General features: G+C 38.6%; 1 protein-coding gene across 3 annotated transcripts; it reads left to right on the forward strand.

Annotated features, from left to right (window-relative positions):
• Positions 1 to 250: 250 nt before the first annotated feature.
• LOC309395941 (nucleoplasmin-like) lies at positions 251 to 18013 on the forward strand. 3 transcript variants are annotated; one of them, XM_081960641.1, is made up of 7 exons: positions 251 to 316; positions 8736 to 8811; positions 9726 to 9808; positions 11690 to 11809; positions 12928 to 13021; positions 15806 to 15915; positions 17505 to 18013. In XM_081960641.1, the coding sequence occupies exons 1-7, from the start codon at positions 266 to 268 to the stop codon at positions 17529 to 17531; spliced, it is 561 nt and encodes a 186-aa protein (XP_081816767.1). In that variant the 5' UTR covers positions 251 to 265; the 3' UTR covers positions 17532 to 18013. The 3 variants fall into 3 exon arrangements, with proteins under 3 accessions (XP_081816767.1, XP_081816768.1, XP_081816769.1); XM_081960642.1 differs by lacking the exon at positions 251 to 316 and adding an exon at positions 4201 to 4321; XM_081960643.1 differs by lacking the exon at positions 251 to 316 and adding an exon at positions 6372 to 6446.
• The last annotated feature ends 1308 nt before the right edge of the window (positions 18014 to 19321 follow it).

Genomic DNA, 19321 nt, shown 5'->3' on the forward strand with positions numbered 1-19321 from the left:
TTTCAGAATGCACACTCTTTAATATTTTCTTGGAATCAAGCACAGCAAAATAGGATTGGCATCCTCAAATTATCTCAAAGTAGCTTTTTCCAAAAGGCAACTGGAATTCCTTGGGGTTTTTTTTTTCTTTGAAAATGTTTCACTTCTCATCCAAGAAGCTTCTTCGGTTCAACTAGCTACAGGATTTAAGAGGGTTAAAAATGGTTGAGGACATTCTTGAGAACAGTTGCATCTCTGTGAGAGGAGGGATATAAATGAGGCAGAGATGAGGAGCCATTTGTTCATCGCTGGCTCTAGTCAAGGGGTCAACATCAAGGTACGTATGATGGGAAATTCAAGTGAGGAGGTTTGTTCCAGGATTCCATGCAGATTTCCTTTTCTACTCCTACCTGGAGACGCTAGATATTTAACCAGGATGATGAAGTCTGAAACCTGAGGCTACACCTCTCCTTCTTTTTCTACTTTGGTGGTAATAAAAAAGGGGAATGTTTTTTTTCAAGATTGCCTTTGATATGGCTTAACAAGAATCCAGAAGCATCTCTCTTCTTGTAAGAGTTCTTCCCTTCCTGAAATCAAACACAGGCACAAAAGAATATGGCAAATTGCTGCTTCACCATATATGTCTGGCAGAAATTCAACTCATGTAGTGCACCTTGAAGTTTTTTAAATTGATCTCTCATCATTAGTAGTTGGATTTAGATCCCCACAAACGTCTGCAGGTTCATGCCACTGGGATATTCGCTTGCCTGTTGTTCAACGGACAATGCATTGCTGGCCAACCAACAGTGCTACTTCATTGAAATAGGTTGAAAGATCCTTTGTGCACTCTGAGCTTGGTGGCTTTCTTGCGAGAAAGCCATCAAGCTCAGAAAGCACCAGGTACCCCTCATTTGAAGTACAAATATTCTCCTTTAAACAATGGTTTGCACACACATGCTCCTAAGTGCAGAAGGTGTCAAATACAGTCTTTGCCAAGTGAAGATGCCACAAATCCTCCAGACAACACTTCTGTTTCCGGTATGGATTATCCACCTCAAAAGCCAGAACTTTGAAGCCAGCCAAAGTAGAGCTCCCCATCCTTTCCCCCCATTTCCTTCCTTCTCCATTTTTAAATGTTCATATGTTTATACATCTGGGAAACAATTACCCAGGATATTCTGTGTATATCTTAGGTAGCCCCCCTTGTTCCCCCCTGATTTAATAAGTGCCCATCGTGATGATCCAATGGGTGAAAATTTCATTGCCTTGAGGCTGGTTCATTGGCAATATTCTACCTGTTGAAGACATTGGTCTCAACCAAGGTTCAGTGATGTCAAACTCTGAAAATAGAATTTCAGAAGTAGGTTCAAACTCTTTGATTTATAGCAAGCCATTATTTGGATGGTATGAAGTTGCCTTTGGTTTTTTAAACTCAGCCAACTGTGGTTAATGAGGTCTTAGCAAGTATAAAACCCAGATGTTGGCTTGTTTTATTCATTGCCCAAAACTTGTACAACTTTGACATCATCGTGGCTGAGTTCACACAATATGCTTGGGCATAAGCTTTTAGTTATGGAGCACCATTCGTGGTCTCAGATAAAACACTAAGCCAAAACCAACTAAACCATGTTATTAAGGTGACCAACCGCCCTCCTTTAGGGAGGACAGTCCTTCTTTTGTAAGTTTTGTCCTCCCTCGAAAAGTGTCCTACATGTCCTCCTTTTCGATATTTGAAGACTAATCTGTTGCGCGTTATGTGACGTATTTGTATTTGACATGACAATTCGTCCATGCTCGGTATAGTGCGGTATAAGATGCGATTGTGAGACGCATGCGCTCCGCATGGGAGACCTTGAGAGAGAGCGTCGCGTGCAAGTGGCTTTGTTTACTTCTTACCGAAACACGACACGGCACATACACACGCAGTAGACTGAGATTGAGATTGAATGTTGATACTCTAGCTGCAGCACTTGCCGTAAAATTCAATATGAAGGATATTTCTTGTTCAGATATTTCCAATATATTGTTAGAAGATGATACATTGACAAAAAATATTAATTCAATGGAAAAGTACTCATTTAAATAATAATTAACAGGCATGTAAGCATAATTACAATATAAAATGTTACAAATGTTTTTATTATGCATATATCATATTTTAGTGTATTATTGTTGCAATGAATAAAATATTTCTTTTATTTACGATATTTTTTCCCCAATTTATTTGTCCTCCTTTTCATTGTAAAAAAGTTGGTCACCTTAATGTTATGGATTAAGCCATTTTTTTTTTTACAAAAATGCAGGTGCAGCCTTGCAAATGGTCCTGGTTTATTTATCCACCATGACGCATCTCTAGCCAACATGGAATGTAATCCAAAATGTCCAGAAGGCATTTAACTAGAGCAAGGGTGCTAAACTGGCAGCCTGCGGGTGGGATGTGTCCCGCACAGACCACGCCCACCGCAGCTCCGCAAAGGGGGAAAATGTCACAAAACATCACATGACGGCAACGTGACGCGATAAGTTTGATACCCGTGAATTAGAGAACGCTATTGTGTAATAAGACCAAAATAGCTCAGATATGATTATGCTTATGAAAGTTGTAGAGATGAGCAGTACAAATGGAGAACTACCAGCTATATTCCAGCTCCTTCCCTTTTCATTACATGGAACTGGGTTGGGCAGCAAATTGAGGACTGTGGCAGTCTCCAATAGTGGACAGAACAGGTCATATATTTTTTTCACCTGTTTTGTCTTTGTTTTCAAAGGAGGCACTGAAGGCTGGGTGGACTGAAGAAGCTTCTTGGAGGAGAAACAACACGTCTTCAAGGAAAAACCAAGAAAATCCAATTACCTTTTGAAAAAAACACCTTTGAGACAACCATGATCTGGATGGCTGAGAATCTCAGCAGACCAATGTATAGGGCTGCATCTTCAGACGTTTGCAAACTTCGTAGCCAAAGGAAACTCCTGAAGCACTTTAAAAGCAAGCGTAGTAGGGCAAAGACTTTTGGTAGCATCATGGACAAAATGGACAATGTAACAACATGGACAATCCATGACATGCAGCCCTTCAAATGATTATACCCTTTTCTTAAGTGCTGATGAAATCTGACAAGCTAGATTTACTGCTGACATTCAAAGCTTCAGTTGGTTGCCCACATCTGACAAAGCGAATTAATTTCTTGTCAGCATTAAATTCTGTAATTGGAACACATTTTTTTCTATTTCTGCCTCATTTATAAGATCAGAACTGGTTTCTTTTCGTTTTGTCCCAAGCATAAAAACAAAGATTTGCTCTATTCGTTTTACTTTAATTGGAAAAATTGCTCTAGCTTGAAGACTAAATTACAAGTTGTCTCCTGCTGCCCCCTGCTGGACCGAGTTTGTCATTCATGTTACTGGAAGAAAGTGCCTAGACATATACTTACTATTTTACTATTAATACTACTATTAATTATTATTAGTAAAATTAGTAATTAGCAATCAGTAAAATTCATATTGCTATTATTACTAATATTAATTAATGTACTATTAACACTACATATTAATATGCCATTACCATATTTTGACATAGAAGGGGTATGTATAATCTTTATTGCCATTGTACTTAAATACAACGAAATTGGTTATCATAGTTACCAGAAATAAAGTTATTGTGTGCTCCTTCTGCAAACCCAAGAATGTGAAGAGTGGTGGGACATTTGCTTTTTAATAACCCTTGACCTTGCAACTGCTGTTGAACTATAATTCTCAGCACCCCAGCCAGAATGAACTATAGTGAGAGTTGTTGGGAATTGTAGTTCATTAATAATCAGAGAGCCACTAGTATTTTTTTCCCCTTTCCATTCAATTGGGTTCAGTTTCTGGAGACTGCCTGAACAATTCCATCTAGTTTTCTTGAAAGGTTTTTCAGAACTAGTTTGCCATTACCTTCTTTCTAGGGGTGAAAAAAAATGGTTGGCACAAAGTCACTCAGGTGGTTGAGGCTCCTGGGAACGGCAGTTTAATAGCACCTGGGAAATCAGAGCTTTCCAGCTCAGCACATAGAAACTTGCCTGAAATAGCAAGCAAATGAAGCTCATCCTGGCACCAATCGGGCCAAAGGCTGGCAAACAGAGATTAACTTGTAAACCAAGCAAATTTTAATCAGACAGTTTCATTCATGCTACTGATTCTGTGTAAAAAGCAGAAAGTAAAGTTACACAACTGGGGGGGGGGATTTAAAGCTACAGGCCCATAATACATGGGGTGTGGCTCCACATCTTAGAATGGATAAAAGGTGGAGCATAAAAGCAGTTTTACACAAAACTTTCCAAGTTTTTAATGCTCTATTAATTCTGTAAGTAGCTTGCTATGGCTGATCTATTGCTAAGTGTGTGGTTTTCTAAAATACTGGGTGCATCTTTGTTGTAGCTTGGTTTGTGTTGTGCATCTATCCCTTCCAAAGAAGTTATTCTATGAGATAATACTAGGGATATATATTCAATGCACAATTTGGTGAAGAACTATGGTTATATTTGTGTTTAGCAATTGTTTAGCAATTCATGGGCTGTATATGTTAAGAGTGAGAGTATACATGCCATTAGCATCCTAAACCTATGCTTGTTTAGGTTTACAAATGTCTTATTTTTCTGCACTACCTACCCTGGACCTTAAATAACTTTCTGTAGTATTTTGCTTGGCCTCAGCTGTATTCATATGACATACTGAACCCATATTGAACATTTCCAATTGGTTTATGTTGGACAAACCCAGTTTTTTCACAGTTCATAGTTCACTGTGTGGCGTGACTCTAGAGGAGTTGAATACATTAAGCTTTAGTTGTGGGTTGTCATGCAAAATACAGAGAGTTGTTTGCACTTTTGCTGCAGTCTTCTTTAAAAAGTTTTTTTTTCCCTCCTCCCTTGAAAAGCGGTTTAGACAATAACGTGCTGTGAAATCTGAGTGCTACTAAAAAAAATAAGGTGAAAACTTTATTGCCAGTAACTATGATACCCTCTCTATGTCAAAATATGGTAGTGGCATATTGGTTGTTCGAATATTAAGTATATGTCTAGGCACTTTAAGACACTCCTATTCTTGGCATTACTACTCACTGACTATAGCCTTGCAATGCATTGTATTGGATTATTTGATTAGTTAATTACTGAATCAACCCAGCACCGGAGTCACATAATATGCTTTGGTAGATCAAATGAGGATCCAGTAGGCAGCATTTGGACAATATGTTGCGCTAGATTAGTGCTAATTTTGTTTCAGTGTGTGATTGTGTGTCTTAGCATGTGCTAAGTACTCGGTTATTTGATTCATAGTTCAATGTATTTTGAGAACCCACAAAATGGGTGAATTTAGTACCATGCTTAACAGCATACAGGTCGTGCTTGACTTACAACAGTTCATATTTTGACCATTCAAAGTTACAATGGCACTGAAAAAAGTATTTTTCACACTTATGACCATTGTAGCATCCTCAGGTTTTACATTCGGATGCTTGACAATCCACTCTCATTTATAATGGTTGCAGTGTCACGAGTTATCTGATCCCCTTTGGTGACCTTCTGACCAGCAAAGTCAACTGGGAAAACCAGGTTCACTTAATGACTGTGTTATTCATTTAAGAACTGCAGGGATTCACTTAACAAAAGTGGCCAGAAAAGTCATAAAATGGGACAAAACAACAAATTTCTCACTTAACAACATACATTTTGGGCTCAATCATGGTCATAGGTTGAAGACTTCTTGTAGTATGAATAGGTAACAAACCAATTCTTAAATACAATACAATACAATACAATAGTAGAGTTGGAAGGGACCTTGGAGGTCTTCTAGTCCAACCCCCTGCCTAGGCAGGAAACCCTATACTGTTCCAGACAAATGGCTATCCAACATCTTCTTAAAGACTTCCAGTGTTGGGGGCATTCACAACTTCTGGAGGCAACTTCTGTTCCACTGATTAATTCTTCTCACTGTCAGGAAATTTCTCCTCAGTTCTAAGTTGCTTCTCTCCTTGATTAGTTTCCACCCATTGCTTCTTGTTCTGTCCTCAGGTGCCTTGGAGAATAGCTTGACTCCCTCTTCTTTGTGGCAACCGCTGAGATATTGGAGCACTGCTATCATGTCTCCCCTAGTCCTTCTTTCTCTTAAGCTAAACATACCCAGTTCCTGCAACCGTTCTTCATAGGTTTTAGTCTCCAGTCCCCTAATCATCTTATATAGATGAACTTATATATATTTATATATATAAATATATACTTATATTTATATAGATTAATATATATTTATTTATATAGATTTATATTTAAATATATACTTATATTTATATAGATTAAATAGATGAACTGGATTGGTTCTGCACAACTTTGTCTTCTTTAACCAAAGTTAAAACGGGAGATGGTCTGCGTTTTGTCTGAATGCAGCTACTAATCAACTGTAAACAGTTGTGATCCTTACAATAGGCTTTTAAGGTATACGCTACTTTTAAGGTAGCAAATGCAAGTATTTAGTTTCTATATTCCTCTGGTATGTAAGGTCCGCTTATAAATTAGCAAGGAAGTAAGCAAACATCTAAGTTCAAAGTGGTAGAGTCAAAGACTGAATTCATACTGATATAACGTGGTTTTCTGATTCTGGCTTAGAAACCATTTGAATCCATTCATTGTGGTAGCAGAGAACGGTTTCTGCTTTAATCCAATATGATAATGCACCTATGAGTGGCTTATTTATGAGCCAGGTTAAATGAAACATGGCTCATTGCCCTCAGATCACTTTCCTTCACCCAACCTCTCCAATTTCACAAAAGAAATGAAGCCACTGCATACCGGGTCTTTAATTGCCAGCTCTCAGCCAGTGCTGCAGATTTGCAATTACAGCTTGCTACTTGCTGGCCAAGAATCATTGGGTAGCTATTAGGCGGTAACAGGGAGAATCAGCGCTCAATTTCACACCACAAAACCAAACCAAAAAGTAAATTGCAAAAACGCTCACCGGCTTTCCCTTGCTGGCATATCTTCTGCCAAGTCAATTCTGCATAATAATCCTTTTACAGAGCCATGCCATCCACCCCCAAGGGGAAGACGGTGAGCCGGGCATTCTCTCTCGCAGCTACAGAAACTATCCTAGGAAAGTCCACTTTTGAACAACATAAGCTGTTTGCAAATAGAAGTTGGCAATGGCATTAATGGACCACCAGGGGGCTCAGTCCCCACTGTAAGTGGACTAGAATTTACATCTGATAATGTTTTTGAGTGCAGTGTGCGAAGCCGATATGATAATGCAGCTATTATTCTGCAAGAAGAATAAGCAGCCCTGGACATGGAATGAATCTGCATAATACATTGGAAATACGTGCTACAGATATGCAAAGCGATGTTGCTTTGATGAGGCCCTCTCTCTTCTGGGTGCTTCGGGTGAGGGTCAGTCTATCTCAGGGGTGTCCAAACTTGGGAACTTTAAGACATGTGGACTTCAACTCCCAGAATTCCCCAGCCATGCTGGCTGGGGAATTCTGGGAGTTGAAGTCCACATGTCTTAAAGTTCCCAAGTTTGGACACCCCTGGTCTATCTCAATGCCACTTTGGTGAGTAGGGCTTTGGAGCAAACCTGAGACCTACTTTTCTCAAACATCAAAGCATTTTGAAGAGGCACTTCAATCAAAGTCTTCAACCTCTGTATATGCTGTTATTTACCCCAAAGAGCTTGAGGAATGAATAGTGCCAAAGGTTGGTAGCATTATTCAACCTGTTTCCCACCAGTAAGGTGACCAACCGTCCTCCTTTAGGGAGGACAGTCCTTCTTTTGTAAGTTCTGTCCTCCCTTGAAAAGTGTCCTCCTACATGTCCTCCTTTTTGATATTTGAAGGCTAATCTGTTGCGCGTTATGTGACGTATTTTATTAAACAGTTTTTAATGGTGTTTTTTTTACCTCATCGCAAGTATATTGAACAGATATTGAATCTTGTGTTGAATTTTTATCTAAAGAAATGCTAGACATTAAAATAGACGACAATTGTCTCTTTGAAGAAATTAGAAGACTGAATGTATATTTAAATTCTGAAAAAAATAATACAATGGGAAAATCAACATGTTGAAATTGATAAAAGATGGGTGGATATTTTCAGCCATTTCAAAAATGAACATATTCCATGTGAACATTTATTTATACTTGTTCAATTTACGTTGTGCTGCCCTGGAACTAATGCAGCAGTTGAAAGAGTTTTTTTCAATTGCCAATGATTTTTCGACAAGTGAGAAATCGAGATTGAATGTTGATACTCTAGCTGCAGCACTTGCCGTAAAATTCAATATGAAGGATATTTCTTGTTCAGATATTTCCAATATATTGTTAGAAGATGATACATTGACAAAAAATATTAATTCAATGGAAAAGTACTCATTTAAATAATAATTAACAGGCATGTAAGCATAATTACAATATAAAATGTTGCAAATGTTTTTATTATGCATATATCATATTTTAGTGTATGATTGTTGCAATGAATAAAATATTTCTTTTATTTACGATATATTTTTTCCAATTTATTTGTCCTCCTTTTCATTGTAAAAAAGTTGGTCACCTTAGCATTTTGGACAATAGAACGTGTTTTGTCCTCCTTTTCATTGTAAAAAAGTTGGTCACCTTACCACCAGATATGTTGGGACTTCCTTAAATTCTCCTGGAGTTTTGACGTTATCATATTCTGATATTTTCAGATCTTCTCCTCTTCTTCCTTGAGGTTGTTTCCCTTTGTATTCCAGAGTCGCCTAAACAAGATGTCCTCGCGTTCCTCAAATTCATCTTCTGCTGAAGGAAATCATGTCTCTCTCTTATGGGGTAGGATGTGTTGGGGGCTAGTAAAATGAACATCCTTTTATTATTAAAGCTTGGAGTTTTTTAAAAATTAATTGAGATTATTGGTAGCCAACTTTTTTTTTGAGAATTTCTTTTTATTTTTTATTCTCTTACATAGCATTTTAAGTATACAATCACATAGTTGTTATTCTTCTACACATTTACAATTCTTATACATTTAATATTTCATTTAATGGGTTATAATATACAATTTGCGTTGCTTTATTTACCATCCCCTCTTCCTGTTGTAAAACCACCTCATTTTCCCTCTCTTTTCTCTCTCCCTCCCTTCTCTACTTTCTTCCTGCTTCCTCTCCTTCTCCTTCCTTCTTCCCTTGCCTTTCTCCCGCTCCTCCTCTTCCTCTTCCCCTTCCTACCTTCTCTCCTTCTCTTCCTCTCCCTTCCATCCTCCTCTCCTTACTTCTTTCTTCTTTCCCCCGTCTTCCTTTCGTGTTCTCCTCTTTTCTCTCTTTCTTTTCTATTATTGTAAGTGTCTCTTTCCGGCCTCAGTTTATATTTCCTTGGGATGGTATTTCCACAGACCCAAATATAATTTGATATCATTTCTTATTTAACACTTACCTTCGTGAATTATCCTAACTATATTTGCAGAATATTGGAGAGAGATTTTACAGTTACTGATTGTACAGTCATCTCTTAACTAAGATGGGTAGCAAAACTCCATCTCTCAAAAGGAAGGGTTTTGTAATTTTTTCCCCTCTTCATTTTTGGGGAAGGGGGAAGAGAGGGAGAATCCATCAGCTTGAGTAAAAAAACAAAACAAAACCTCAGGAAAACATGCAAAATACATTCTTAGCTTAGCCCAGGTAAATGTATCTTTCGGTACATGTTATCCTTTTCTATTTTCAGTATGGTTTAATGATGTCTCTGTATAGGTTGTGAATTGAATGACACCAACCGGAGATGCGTAGTGAAAGATGATGATGACTTATTAGAACACTTGGTATATTTGAGGACGGTAAGTTTCAATTGAAGAGAATCTGTGTAGGTCAGGCTTGAACTTGGTGCTCTCTGGGATTGGGTGTTTGCCAGCAGCCATTTCAATTACCCATCTAGCTAATGTCATCAGTGCTGGTTAGTGTGGGATCAGATAAACCCCCAAGTGGCCTGAAGAGCTCTCAAGAAGTATAGTAAGACCAGATGACTGCAAATAAATATGATCCTTCCAACTCCCCTCCCCCCAACCTGTCAGAACTATTATCTTCATTGCCCAACCATCCTGTCAACAACAATAATAATAATAATAATAATAATAATAATAATAATAATAATCTTTTATTTCTAGACCGCACCCTTTCCTAGGCAGGACTCGGGGCGGTGTACAGTCATGTTAAAACCATATACAAATACATAGACATGAACATAGACATAGACGTAGACGTAGACGGAGGAGGTAAAAAATATACTGTACAATTCTTAGTTAAAATACAAATACAATTAAAATTCCCTTAAAAAATTCCCCAATAAAATGTTTGCCAGGAGGTGGAAGATGGAACTGTCAATCGGCTAAGCCAGCTAGTCGGAACAGGTGAGTCTTGAGCTTCTGTCAGAAGGAGCGGAGGTCATTAGTAGTTCTAATATCGGGAGGGAGGTCATTCCAGAGGGTTGGGCCCATCACGGAGAAGGCTCTACTCCTAGGCGTCACCCGCTGGCACTGCTTGGCGGATGGCACATGGAGGAGTCCCTCCCTGTGAGAGCGGATAGGTCATAGAGATGTGTGAGGTGAGATGCGGTCCCGCAGGTAACTAGGTCCCATGCCATAGAGCACTTTGAAGATAGTAACCAACACCTTGTGAAAACCAAACCAGTGAAGCTTCTTGAATGTCTGTGGAGATTCTCAGTCATCCAGATCCTGGTTGTCCCAAAGGTGCTTTTTGAAAAGAACTGAAAAAGCTGCTTGGATGAGAAGAGAAAGGACTTCAAGGAAAAATAAAAGTTTTTGACAGCTTTTGGGACAGCTAGGACTTGGATGACTGACAATCTACCCAGACATTTAGTGACCGTGGGTTTTTTCCCCAGTTTATGCAGGTAGTCCTCAACGTATGACCCCAATTAAGTCCAACATTTATGCTGTTCAGTGAGAAATTTGTTAAGTCAGTTTTGCTCCATTTTATGGCTTTTCTTGCCACAGTTGTTAAATGAATCACTGCAGCTCTTAAATTAGTAATGCGATTGTTAAATGAATCCTTACTTGTCAGAAGGTTGCAAAAGGGATCGCATGACTCTGGGGCATTGCAACCGTCATAAATGTAAGTCAATTGTCAAGCATCTGAAGGTGAATCACGTGACCGAGGGGATGCTGCAATGGTCGTAAGTGTGGGAAATGGTCATAAGTCACTTTTTCAGTGCGGTCGTAACTTCGAACGATCACTAAATGAACTGTTGCAAGTTGAGAACTACCTGTGTGCAGACAATAAAACGGCTGCAAGCAAACAACAAAACTTGGAGAGCATCAAGATTTCCAATAGTAACTTTCCAAATATTGTTGCAACCTCTTAATCAGAGTTCTTCATATTTTTCTGGAAAGTATTACTTTTCACCAACTAATGTTGGGGAATGCATGTCCTTCTCAATTTTCATAGATACCAATTCCTACCCTCCCCAGCCAACATAGCCAACTGCCAAAAATGATGGGAAATGTAGTCCAACAATGTTTGTGGGCCTCCCCCCCCAATGCCCTAATGCTTCTCTTTTTCAAAATGCTCCCCGTTCTACATATGGTAGACAGTGACATTCAGGAAGGTTTGTGAAGGCACCGGTCCAAGTCCTGTACGAAGGTCTATAAAAGCTGCTACGTAAATGCTCAGAAAGGGCTGTTTTTTTCTTTCTTACCACCTAGGTGTCCCTGGGGGAAGATGCTGATGATGAGACTCACGTGGTGGCTGTTGAGTCCAGAAACATGGCCAGTGTCCCCCAGCTAGTGCCCATTGTATCGCTGAAACATTCTGTCTTGCCAATGGTAATGCATAGGGGAATGAATGTATTATGCTATTTTAATTTAATTTATATCTGTGCATACTTCACAAATGGTTCAGATGTCTTCCTAGCCAACAATTTGGACATGCTTTGGAGAGGTAGTTTTCTAGGCACACCTATCTTAAAGTGCATTAGGGAGCTATCGACTAGTCACTAGGCAACACCTGATGAAAAGTTATTTGGACATGTCCCAGCTAGTAGTGTAGAGTAGTGTAGTGTAGTATGCAGTGCAGTATAGAATAGCACAGAGTAGAATAGCAAAGAGCAAAACAGAAAAGATGCTGTGGCATGACATGATGTGGCATAAATAGAATGAAATAGAAAATAGAACAGGATAAAACAGAACAAGAGACAGCAGAACAGATCACTTTATTGACAAAGTGACATTGGACACACAAGGAATTTGCCTCCAGTGTACATACAAACAACAATGTAATATAATCAATATACATACAATATATTCATCACCATCCTACATACACTATATTGCCAAAAGTATTCGCTCACCTGCCTTTACTCGCATATGAACCTACTGTAAGTGACATCCCATTCCTAATCCATAGGGTCCAATATGACGTCGGTCCACCCTTGGCTGCTATAACAGCTTCAACTCTTCTGGGAAGACTGTCCACAAGGTTCAGGAGTGTGTTTATGGGAATTTTTGACCATTCTTCCAGAAGCGCATTTGTGAGGTCACACACTGATGTTGGACGAGTTTACGTGGCCTACCACTTCGTGGCTGAGTTGCTGTCGTTCCCAAACACTTCCACGTTCTTATAATACAGCTGACAGTTGACTGTGGAATATTTAGGAGCGAGGAAATTTCACGACTGGATTTGTTGCACAGGTGGCATCCTATCCCAGTTCCACGCTGGAATTCACTGAGCTCCTGAGAGCGACCCCTTCTTTCACAAATGTGTGTAAAAACAGTCTGTATGCCTAGGTACTTGATTTTATACACCTGTGGCCATAGAAGTGATTGGAACACCTGATTCTGATTATTTGGATGGGTGAGCGAATACTTTTGGCAATATAGTGTATACTGTAGGAGAATGATAAGAGCAGCATTCTGAAGCACGTTATCTGTTTTTTATATAACAGGTGTGTCTTGATGGCTTTGAATTGCTTCCCCCAGTTTCTTTTATCCTAAAATCGGGGTCAGGTCCAGTATATCTCAACGGGCAGCACCTGATCTGTAAGTAGAAGCCATGTCTCTTAAATGCACGTATGAGAAGAGACTGGGAAGTAGTGAGTAGCTAATTAGATCAGGAGATGTGACCTGGAGTCTGTATGTAAAAATCTATTTGTCAAACTACCAGGAGATGTAGATGAATGAATCTGTATACCTAGATAACAACTAGGAAGTGATAGATTTTCTTATTTCATGTAAAAATATACAAGATATGGGTAGAATACGTTTTGTATCTTCAGAGCGTATATGTAGCAGTAGCTAAAACACCATGACAGCTGGATTAGTCCATGCAATTTTTGTTGTCAATGAATTATTGCTCAATGCAACATTGGCAAGAGCTGCATTCAGCCTCCAGATACCAATGTAAGAATGGAATGGGAAAACTAAGTATGATTGACATAACTAATATATGAATCTATGATGGCTTTTAAAGACCATACATATCAACCTTTTCCAACCTAATGCCGCTCAAGTGGAACAAGCCCTTAATCCCATCATCCCAAGAAAGTTATTGTTGATGTTTTGGTCTAGTCACAAATTGAGAAAGACTGGCATGTATTCTATGATGTGTTATTAATGATAATTGGGTTGTAAAATATCACAGTCTAGATGTTTGCTTTCTTTTAAAAAAAGAAATCAAAGGTTTTTGGTGAGGGAGAGATGATCAATTGAAGCACAGGAGAAGAAGAGGTGTCTAATCTTTTCCAAAGTTTGGGGTGTTTTTTTTTTCTTAAAAACTCTTCGTAAGCTGTTTCTTCATCCTAACTGCAACAGACAAATACAGGCATGCTGAATTTATGAGTATGAAAGGAATGGTTAAAGACACACACACACACACACCCCCTGTGTGGTCTAATTTATTCAGCTAATTGGGTTTTAGGATATGGGGGAAAAATCATCATTTAACTTACTTTCTTGCAAGCATCTGTTGCTTTTTTCCCCTCCCTTCTTCAGGGAAGTGCAATGTTTTATTCTTTATCTACTTTATGAACCATTTTTAAACTTTCTATTCAATAATTAAACCAATAATCAAAAAGATATTGAAACTTAATGTCTTTTCTTGCTAAGGAAAATGACTTCACGCTCAGATTTGGAGTTGTTAAATGTTAACAGCTGCACAAACTGTAATATTTAAGAGGATCAAATAATTTAACATTTTACAAGCAAATAATACCCACACATTTGTGCTTTATAATATCATACCATACAGAAATCAATAACCTTTCTCATCTTCAACTGGTTTCAATTTATATGTAAATTTTTCTAACTTTACTTTGATCCTCATTTTAGATATCTCCATGATTTTGTTCTTAGTGGCTAATAATAAAAAAAAAACATATTAATAGCACCTTTCCACATTGGTATAGAAGAACAAGTCAGGAATCTTTATACGATCTTATCTATAAAGCAAAATATACTCTTTCATTTTTATCTGAAATTTTTAGTTTATTCAAAGGAGGTTAAAATACAAAATGCCAAAATGTTTTAAAAAGCAAAAGAAGAAAAAGACACACAACAAAAAAGACAATTTAAAAAGTGCCTTAAAAAGAAAAGAAAAAAAAAGACTAAAATTCTTGCATTTTTATCTATGAATGTACTTTATTTAATGTTTATTAAATTTATTTAATATTTGGTCAACTAGAAATATTTCTAGGTAAAGACAGTTCGTGTATTAAAAACAGAATAAAAGGGATGATCGAAGCTACTACGGTGTTGAGAGGTCTTGCTATGAGGAATGAAACCAAGAGTGGATTAGAAAGGCAGACTGAACAACCCTTTACATGTGAATCCAAAATAAATAATTTGAAATTCAAGTTCATGAACCTTGATACCTCTCTACAGGTTTACTCTTGGGCTTCAGTGTCTAAAGCCTGAGACTGCTCCTATGAAGCAGAACCCAATGAAATATATTGAGGCAGAGCGAACCTGATTCAGTCAGAGTTATTTGGCCAATAACTACAAGCTTTGACTTGCCTCCAAAAGTTTTAGATGCTCCAACTAGAGGTTTTTAAGAAGAGATTGGACAACCATTTATTAGGGGCCCGGAGGCTAAAAACATATGCAGAGCGATTGCAGGAATTTGGTATGTCTAGTCTAATGAAAGGAAGGACCAGGGGTGACATGATAGCAGCGTTCCAATATTTGAGGAGCTGCCGCAAAGAAGAGGCAGTCAAAGTATTCTCCAAAGCACCGAAAGGCAAAACTAATCAAGAAGAGAAGCAACCTAGAAATAAGGGGAAATTTCCTAAAAGTGAGAACAATTAACCAACGGAACAGCTTGCCTTCAGAAGTTGTGGGTTCCCCATCACTGGAGGCTTTTAAGAAGGGACTGGGCAGCCATGAACTGTGTTGGGTCTCCTGTTTCAGCAGGGGGTTGGACTAGAAGACCTCCAAGGTCCCTTCCAACTCAATTATTCTGTTATTCTCTGCTTTCCTCCCAGCATTTAAAAAAAACAACAACAACCCCAGCTTTAGCTGCCTTTGTGACATCACACGCTGCTCTGGCTTCCATTCTGCTGCTTCCCCCCCCCCCCCCCCATGGATTCATTTTAACTGTCACAGAACTCTTGTTGGTGCTGAGGACGGTGGCTGAGCTAACAGTGAACAAAGGAAGGTTTACCAGCTACCTCCTTAAGTGCACCGCTAGGCAAGCAGCTTTCAGGCGTCTCTTGCTGGTGGACCAGAGCGTTTTTGGGTGCTTAAAGGGACAGGAGGGGATGCTCTTCAAAGGGGCCCAGTGGTGGTGGATGTTATTTTTAGTACTGCCTTGCAATTCTTTCCTGCAAGTGGAAGATGACTCCGACTACGAGCCGATGGATGATGACATGCCAGAAGATGCCGATGTTGACGAGGACAACTTTGAGGACGAAGAAATACCAAGTCCGGAGATGCCAGCTGTGAGTTAGGTCGATTTTATGGGTGAAAGGGTTTTCTATAGTCAGGGTGGATGGATTGATAAAAGTTCAGTTGTGCTAAGTTTCTTACTTTCCCAGACTTTTCTACCACCTTCAAAAAAAATTTTATCTAAAATCTCTCCACCTGCATGGTTCCCAGTCCAGAGTTATGACCTGTACAGGTAGTCCTTGACTTACAACAGTTTGTTTGGTGAACGTTCAAAGTTTCAGCAACAAAGATGACTTATGACCTTTCCAGCATCCCCATGATCACGCGATCAAAATGCAGATGTTTGGCAACTGGTTCATATTTGTGACCGTTGCTCTTCCCCAAGATCATGTGATCACTTATTGTGATCTTATAACAAGCAAAGTCAATGGGGAAATCAGATTTACTTAATATCTGGGTCACTAACTTATCAACTGTCATAATTCACTTAACAACGGAGGCATGAAAGGTTGTAAAATGTAGCAAAACTCACTTAACAAATGTCTTGCTTAACAAGAGAAAATTTGGGCTCTCAATTGTGGTCGTAAGTCAAGGACTACTTGTGTTTAAGATAGGTTGTTATGTATACATTTTCTGAATAAATAAATTATTTCCCTTTGATTATATTAATGTTTGCGTCCTGATGCTTAATTGCTCTCGTTCTGCATAAAGGGCTCATCACCACAGTCTCTCTAATTGGCCTTAGGATGCTATTGAGTTTCAAAGATACTAAACTGTAATGATGTCATTGCAAACAGCAAGATAGAGCATCTTACATACTGATTGCTAATCAGGAGACAGAAAAAGTACATGTAATTCCCCATATGCTAGTTGAAAGGAAAGGACAGGAGTTTGTGTCTGTTCTAGACAATATGATGACCACAGAACTCATAAGCTTCCCTGTTTCTTCTGGCTTTAGTTTGTTTTAGTTTTGTTTTTTAAATGTGTTTACAGTTAAAAATAATGGTGAAGCTAGCTTGTTGAGAGATAATGAATCAGTGTTCAGCGTCCTCCTTATTTCCAAGAAGGTCTGTAGATGTTGTATAAGTTCCATAGACTTTCTTAATAAATAAAACTGGTGGGTGGTTTTCAATAGCATCGCTAAAGTGTTAAAACACTTAGGAAAAAACCAAGATTAGTAGATTGGTTTTAGGAGAAAGCAACCTAGGGGAGATAGGGGCAATGTAATATAAAAATGGATAAGCCATGTTCACCATAGCAATGATTCTATGACCAAGGAAACAAATTCTCAAGATTAGTTCTTAAAATTCCAGATTTCCCTCTGGTAGAGTGTGATTTTTCCTTGGCTGTCTTCTTTGAGATGGAAAAGGAAGGTTCTTTCTACAGACCATGAGGTTCCATTTGGACATAGTCAACATCCTAACTGAGAAGCCCGTTTGATGTAGTGTTAAGGCCTCATGCTAGAATCTGGGATGCTGTGAGTTCTAGCCCTGATTTATTTATTTTCATATTGCCTTTATTATTTTTATCAATAACTCAAGGCACCAAAGATGCCTAATTATTGATCCTCCTTTTATTTTCTCCACAACAACAATCCTATGATATGGGTTGTATGAGTGACCTTTGGATTTCTTCTCCTTAGGAAGAGACATCAAATCAAATTTCCTAGCTGCAGCAAGTATTATCTGAAGGAGACCTGCCAAAGAATCGAGTTTGGATTGGTTCCTGCCAATGGATTATTCTAAAGAAGCCTGATTAAAAATGTATTGCAGTAAAAGCAATTGTTTGCTTGTGGGTCTGCCATGGTCTCCTTTTTGGATGGGTGGTTTGGGAAAGGCAGATGCTAAAGATATCACCAGTGACTATTTTTTGATAGTGACTCAAGCCAATGTTATTTATTAGATGCAAGCAAGCATGCCATGGAACTGGGTAGAGTTTTCTCTGCCCATATTCATCATCTACAGTAGGTTCTGATGGGGTAGAAGTCTAGGGCCCCACTTGGCAAAATGGGTAGGACAAGCCTAACCACAGCAGGACATACTCAAGATACAAAGGACCAGCCTAAGTTACTTTAGATTACTTTCTGGGTGAATTGAAGGAAAATGTTTGTAACCGAAATAAAAGGTGCCTTATGATTTTTTTAAAAAAAAATCAGTCCATGATTATATCCTTGTCAATTACCTATGCTCCCCCTGTGCTATTGGTCTGGAGAGATCCTAAGCGCAGATCTAATATTTGGATAGGATATACTATATGATATACTTTAAATAAAGGGCTGCCACATTCTCAGGCAGGACTCCTAGAACTCCAGTTGTCCAGCTCATTGAATTGGACAAGAGCCACACAGATTTTAGCATGGTATCTTTAATGCTAGCTAGAGGTCAATACACAATGTTGGAAACTGTCAGAGAAAACCTACCTACCTTCCTTCCTTCCTTCCTTCCTTCCTTCCTTCCTTCCTTCCTTCCTTCCTTCCTTCCTTCCTTCCTTCTCTCTTCTTGGAATAAGTTGAAATACTTCTTCCCAGACTTTGTGCCAATAGGACCAAAGTACCATTTAAGAAAAAAAAGCTGTCAACTAATCTTTCTTCTACCTCTTCGTTTGTCTATTCTTCCTTCTATTTTTTCCCCAGCATCTTCATTATTTCTCATCCCAAGCTACGTTTATCCCAGGAATGCACAACCTGAGGTTCTATTAAAAATAGAATTAGAATTAGGTAATTAAAAATGATAATTAAACGTCTTTCACTTAGATCCAAAGGGAAATTTTCCTTGTTAGTGTTCCTAGTGGATTAAGAACCCTGTTGAATTTAAAGCCTAAAGTTCTGTTCCCATGTAACCTACTAAATACTTCTAAAAGCATCTCTTTCCTCTTGGTATTTAAGTTGGTGCTGGCCACCTGATTACAGAAGCAAGAAACAATAAAATTTTAGTTTCATTGTGAATAAATAATCCCCATCTAACATTAAATCCATATGCATTAGCGGCAATATATTATGAACAAGAGCTGGTTTAGAGCACGAGAGTCCGATAGACCAATCTAATGTAGTGTTCTATATTTTGATTTTGGTAAGGTGTCTGTAGCTTCATTGCTGCTTGCGAATGCTTTGGATAGGGCTCACCTGAATTTGTACTACAAAACATCTATCAACAATTGTGGAAGTTTGTCTGTCATTGGCTAATTATAGGCCTCTTGTAAGCAGAGTGCTAGGTAACTATGTCTTGGATTCCTCCTCTTCCAAAATTTGGAGTCAGCAGCTTTGAGAATTTGTGCGGTTGGAATCCTAGTAGCTCCTCAATGTGTCAGTTTTGAGAAGGTCACCAAAGGAGATGGAGCTTAAAGACATGTCTTCCAAAATATATCAGTTGGGCTCATACCAGTTGCTGTACCAAAAACCAATTAAACCATGTTACGGTTGGACACAATTTGTGAACAAGGCCTAAATCTAAAGCTAGTGTG

This window comes from Natrix helvetica (genome assembly GCF_964273705.1).
Source record: "Natrix helvetica genome assembly, chromosome: 8".
Classification (NCBI taxonomy): Eukaryota; Metazoa; Chordata; class Lepidosauria; order Squamata; family Natricidae; genus Natrix; species Natrix helvetica.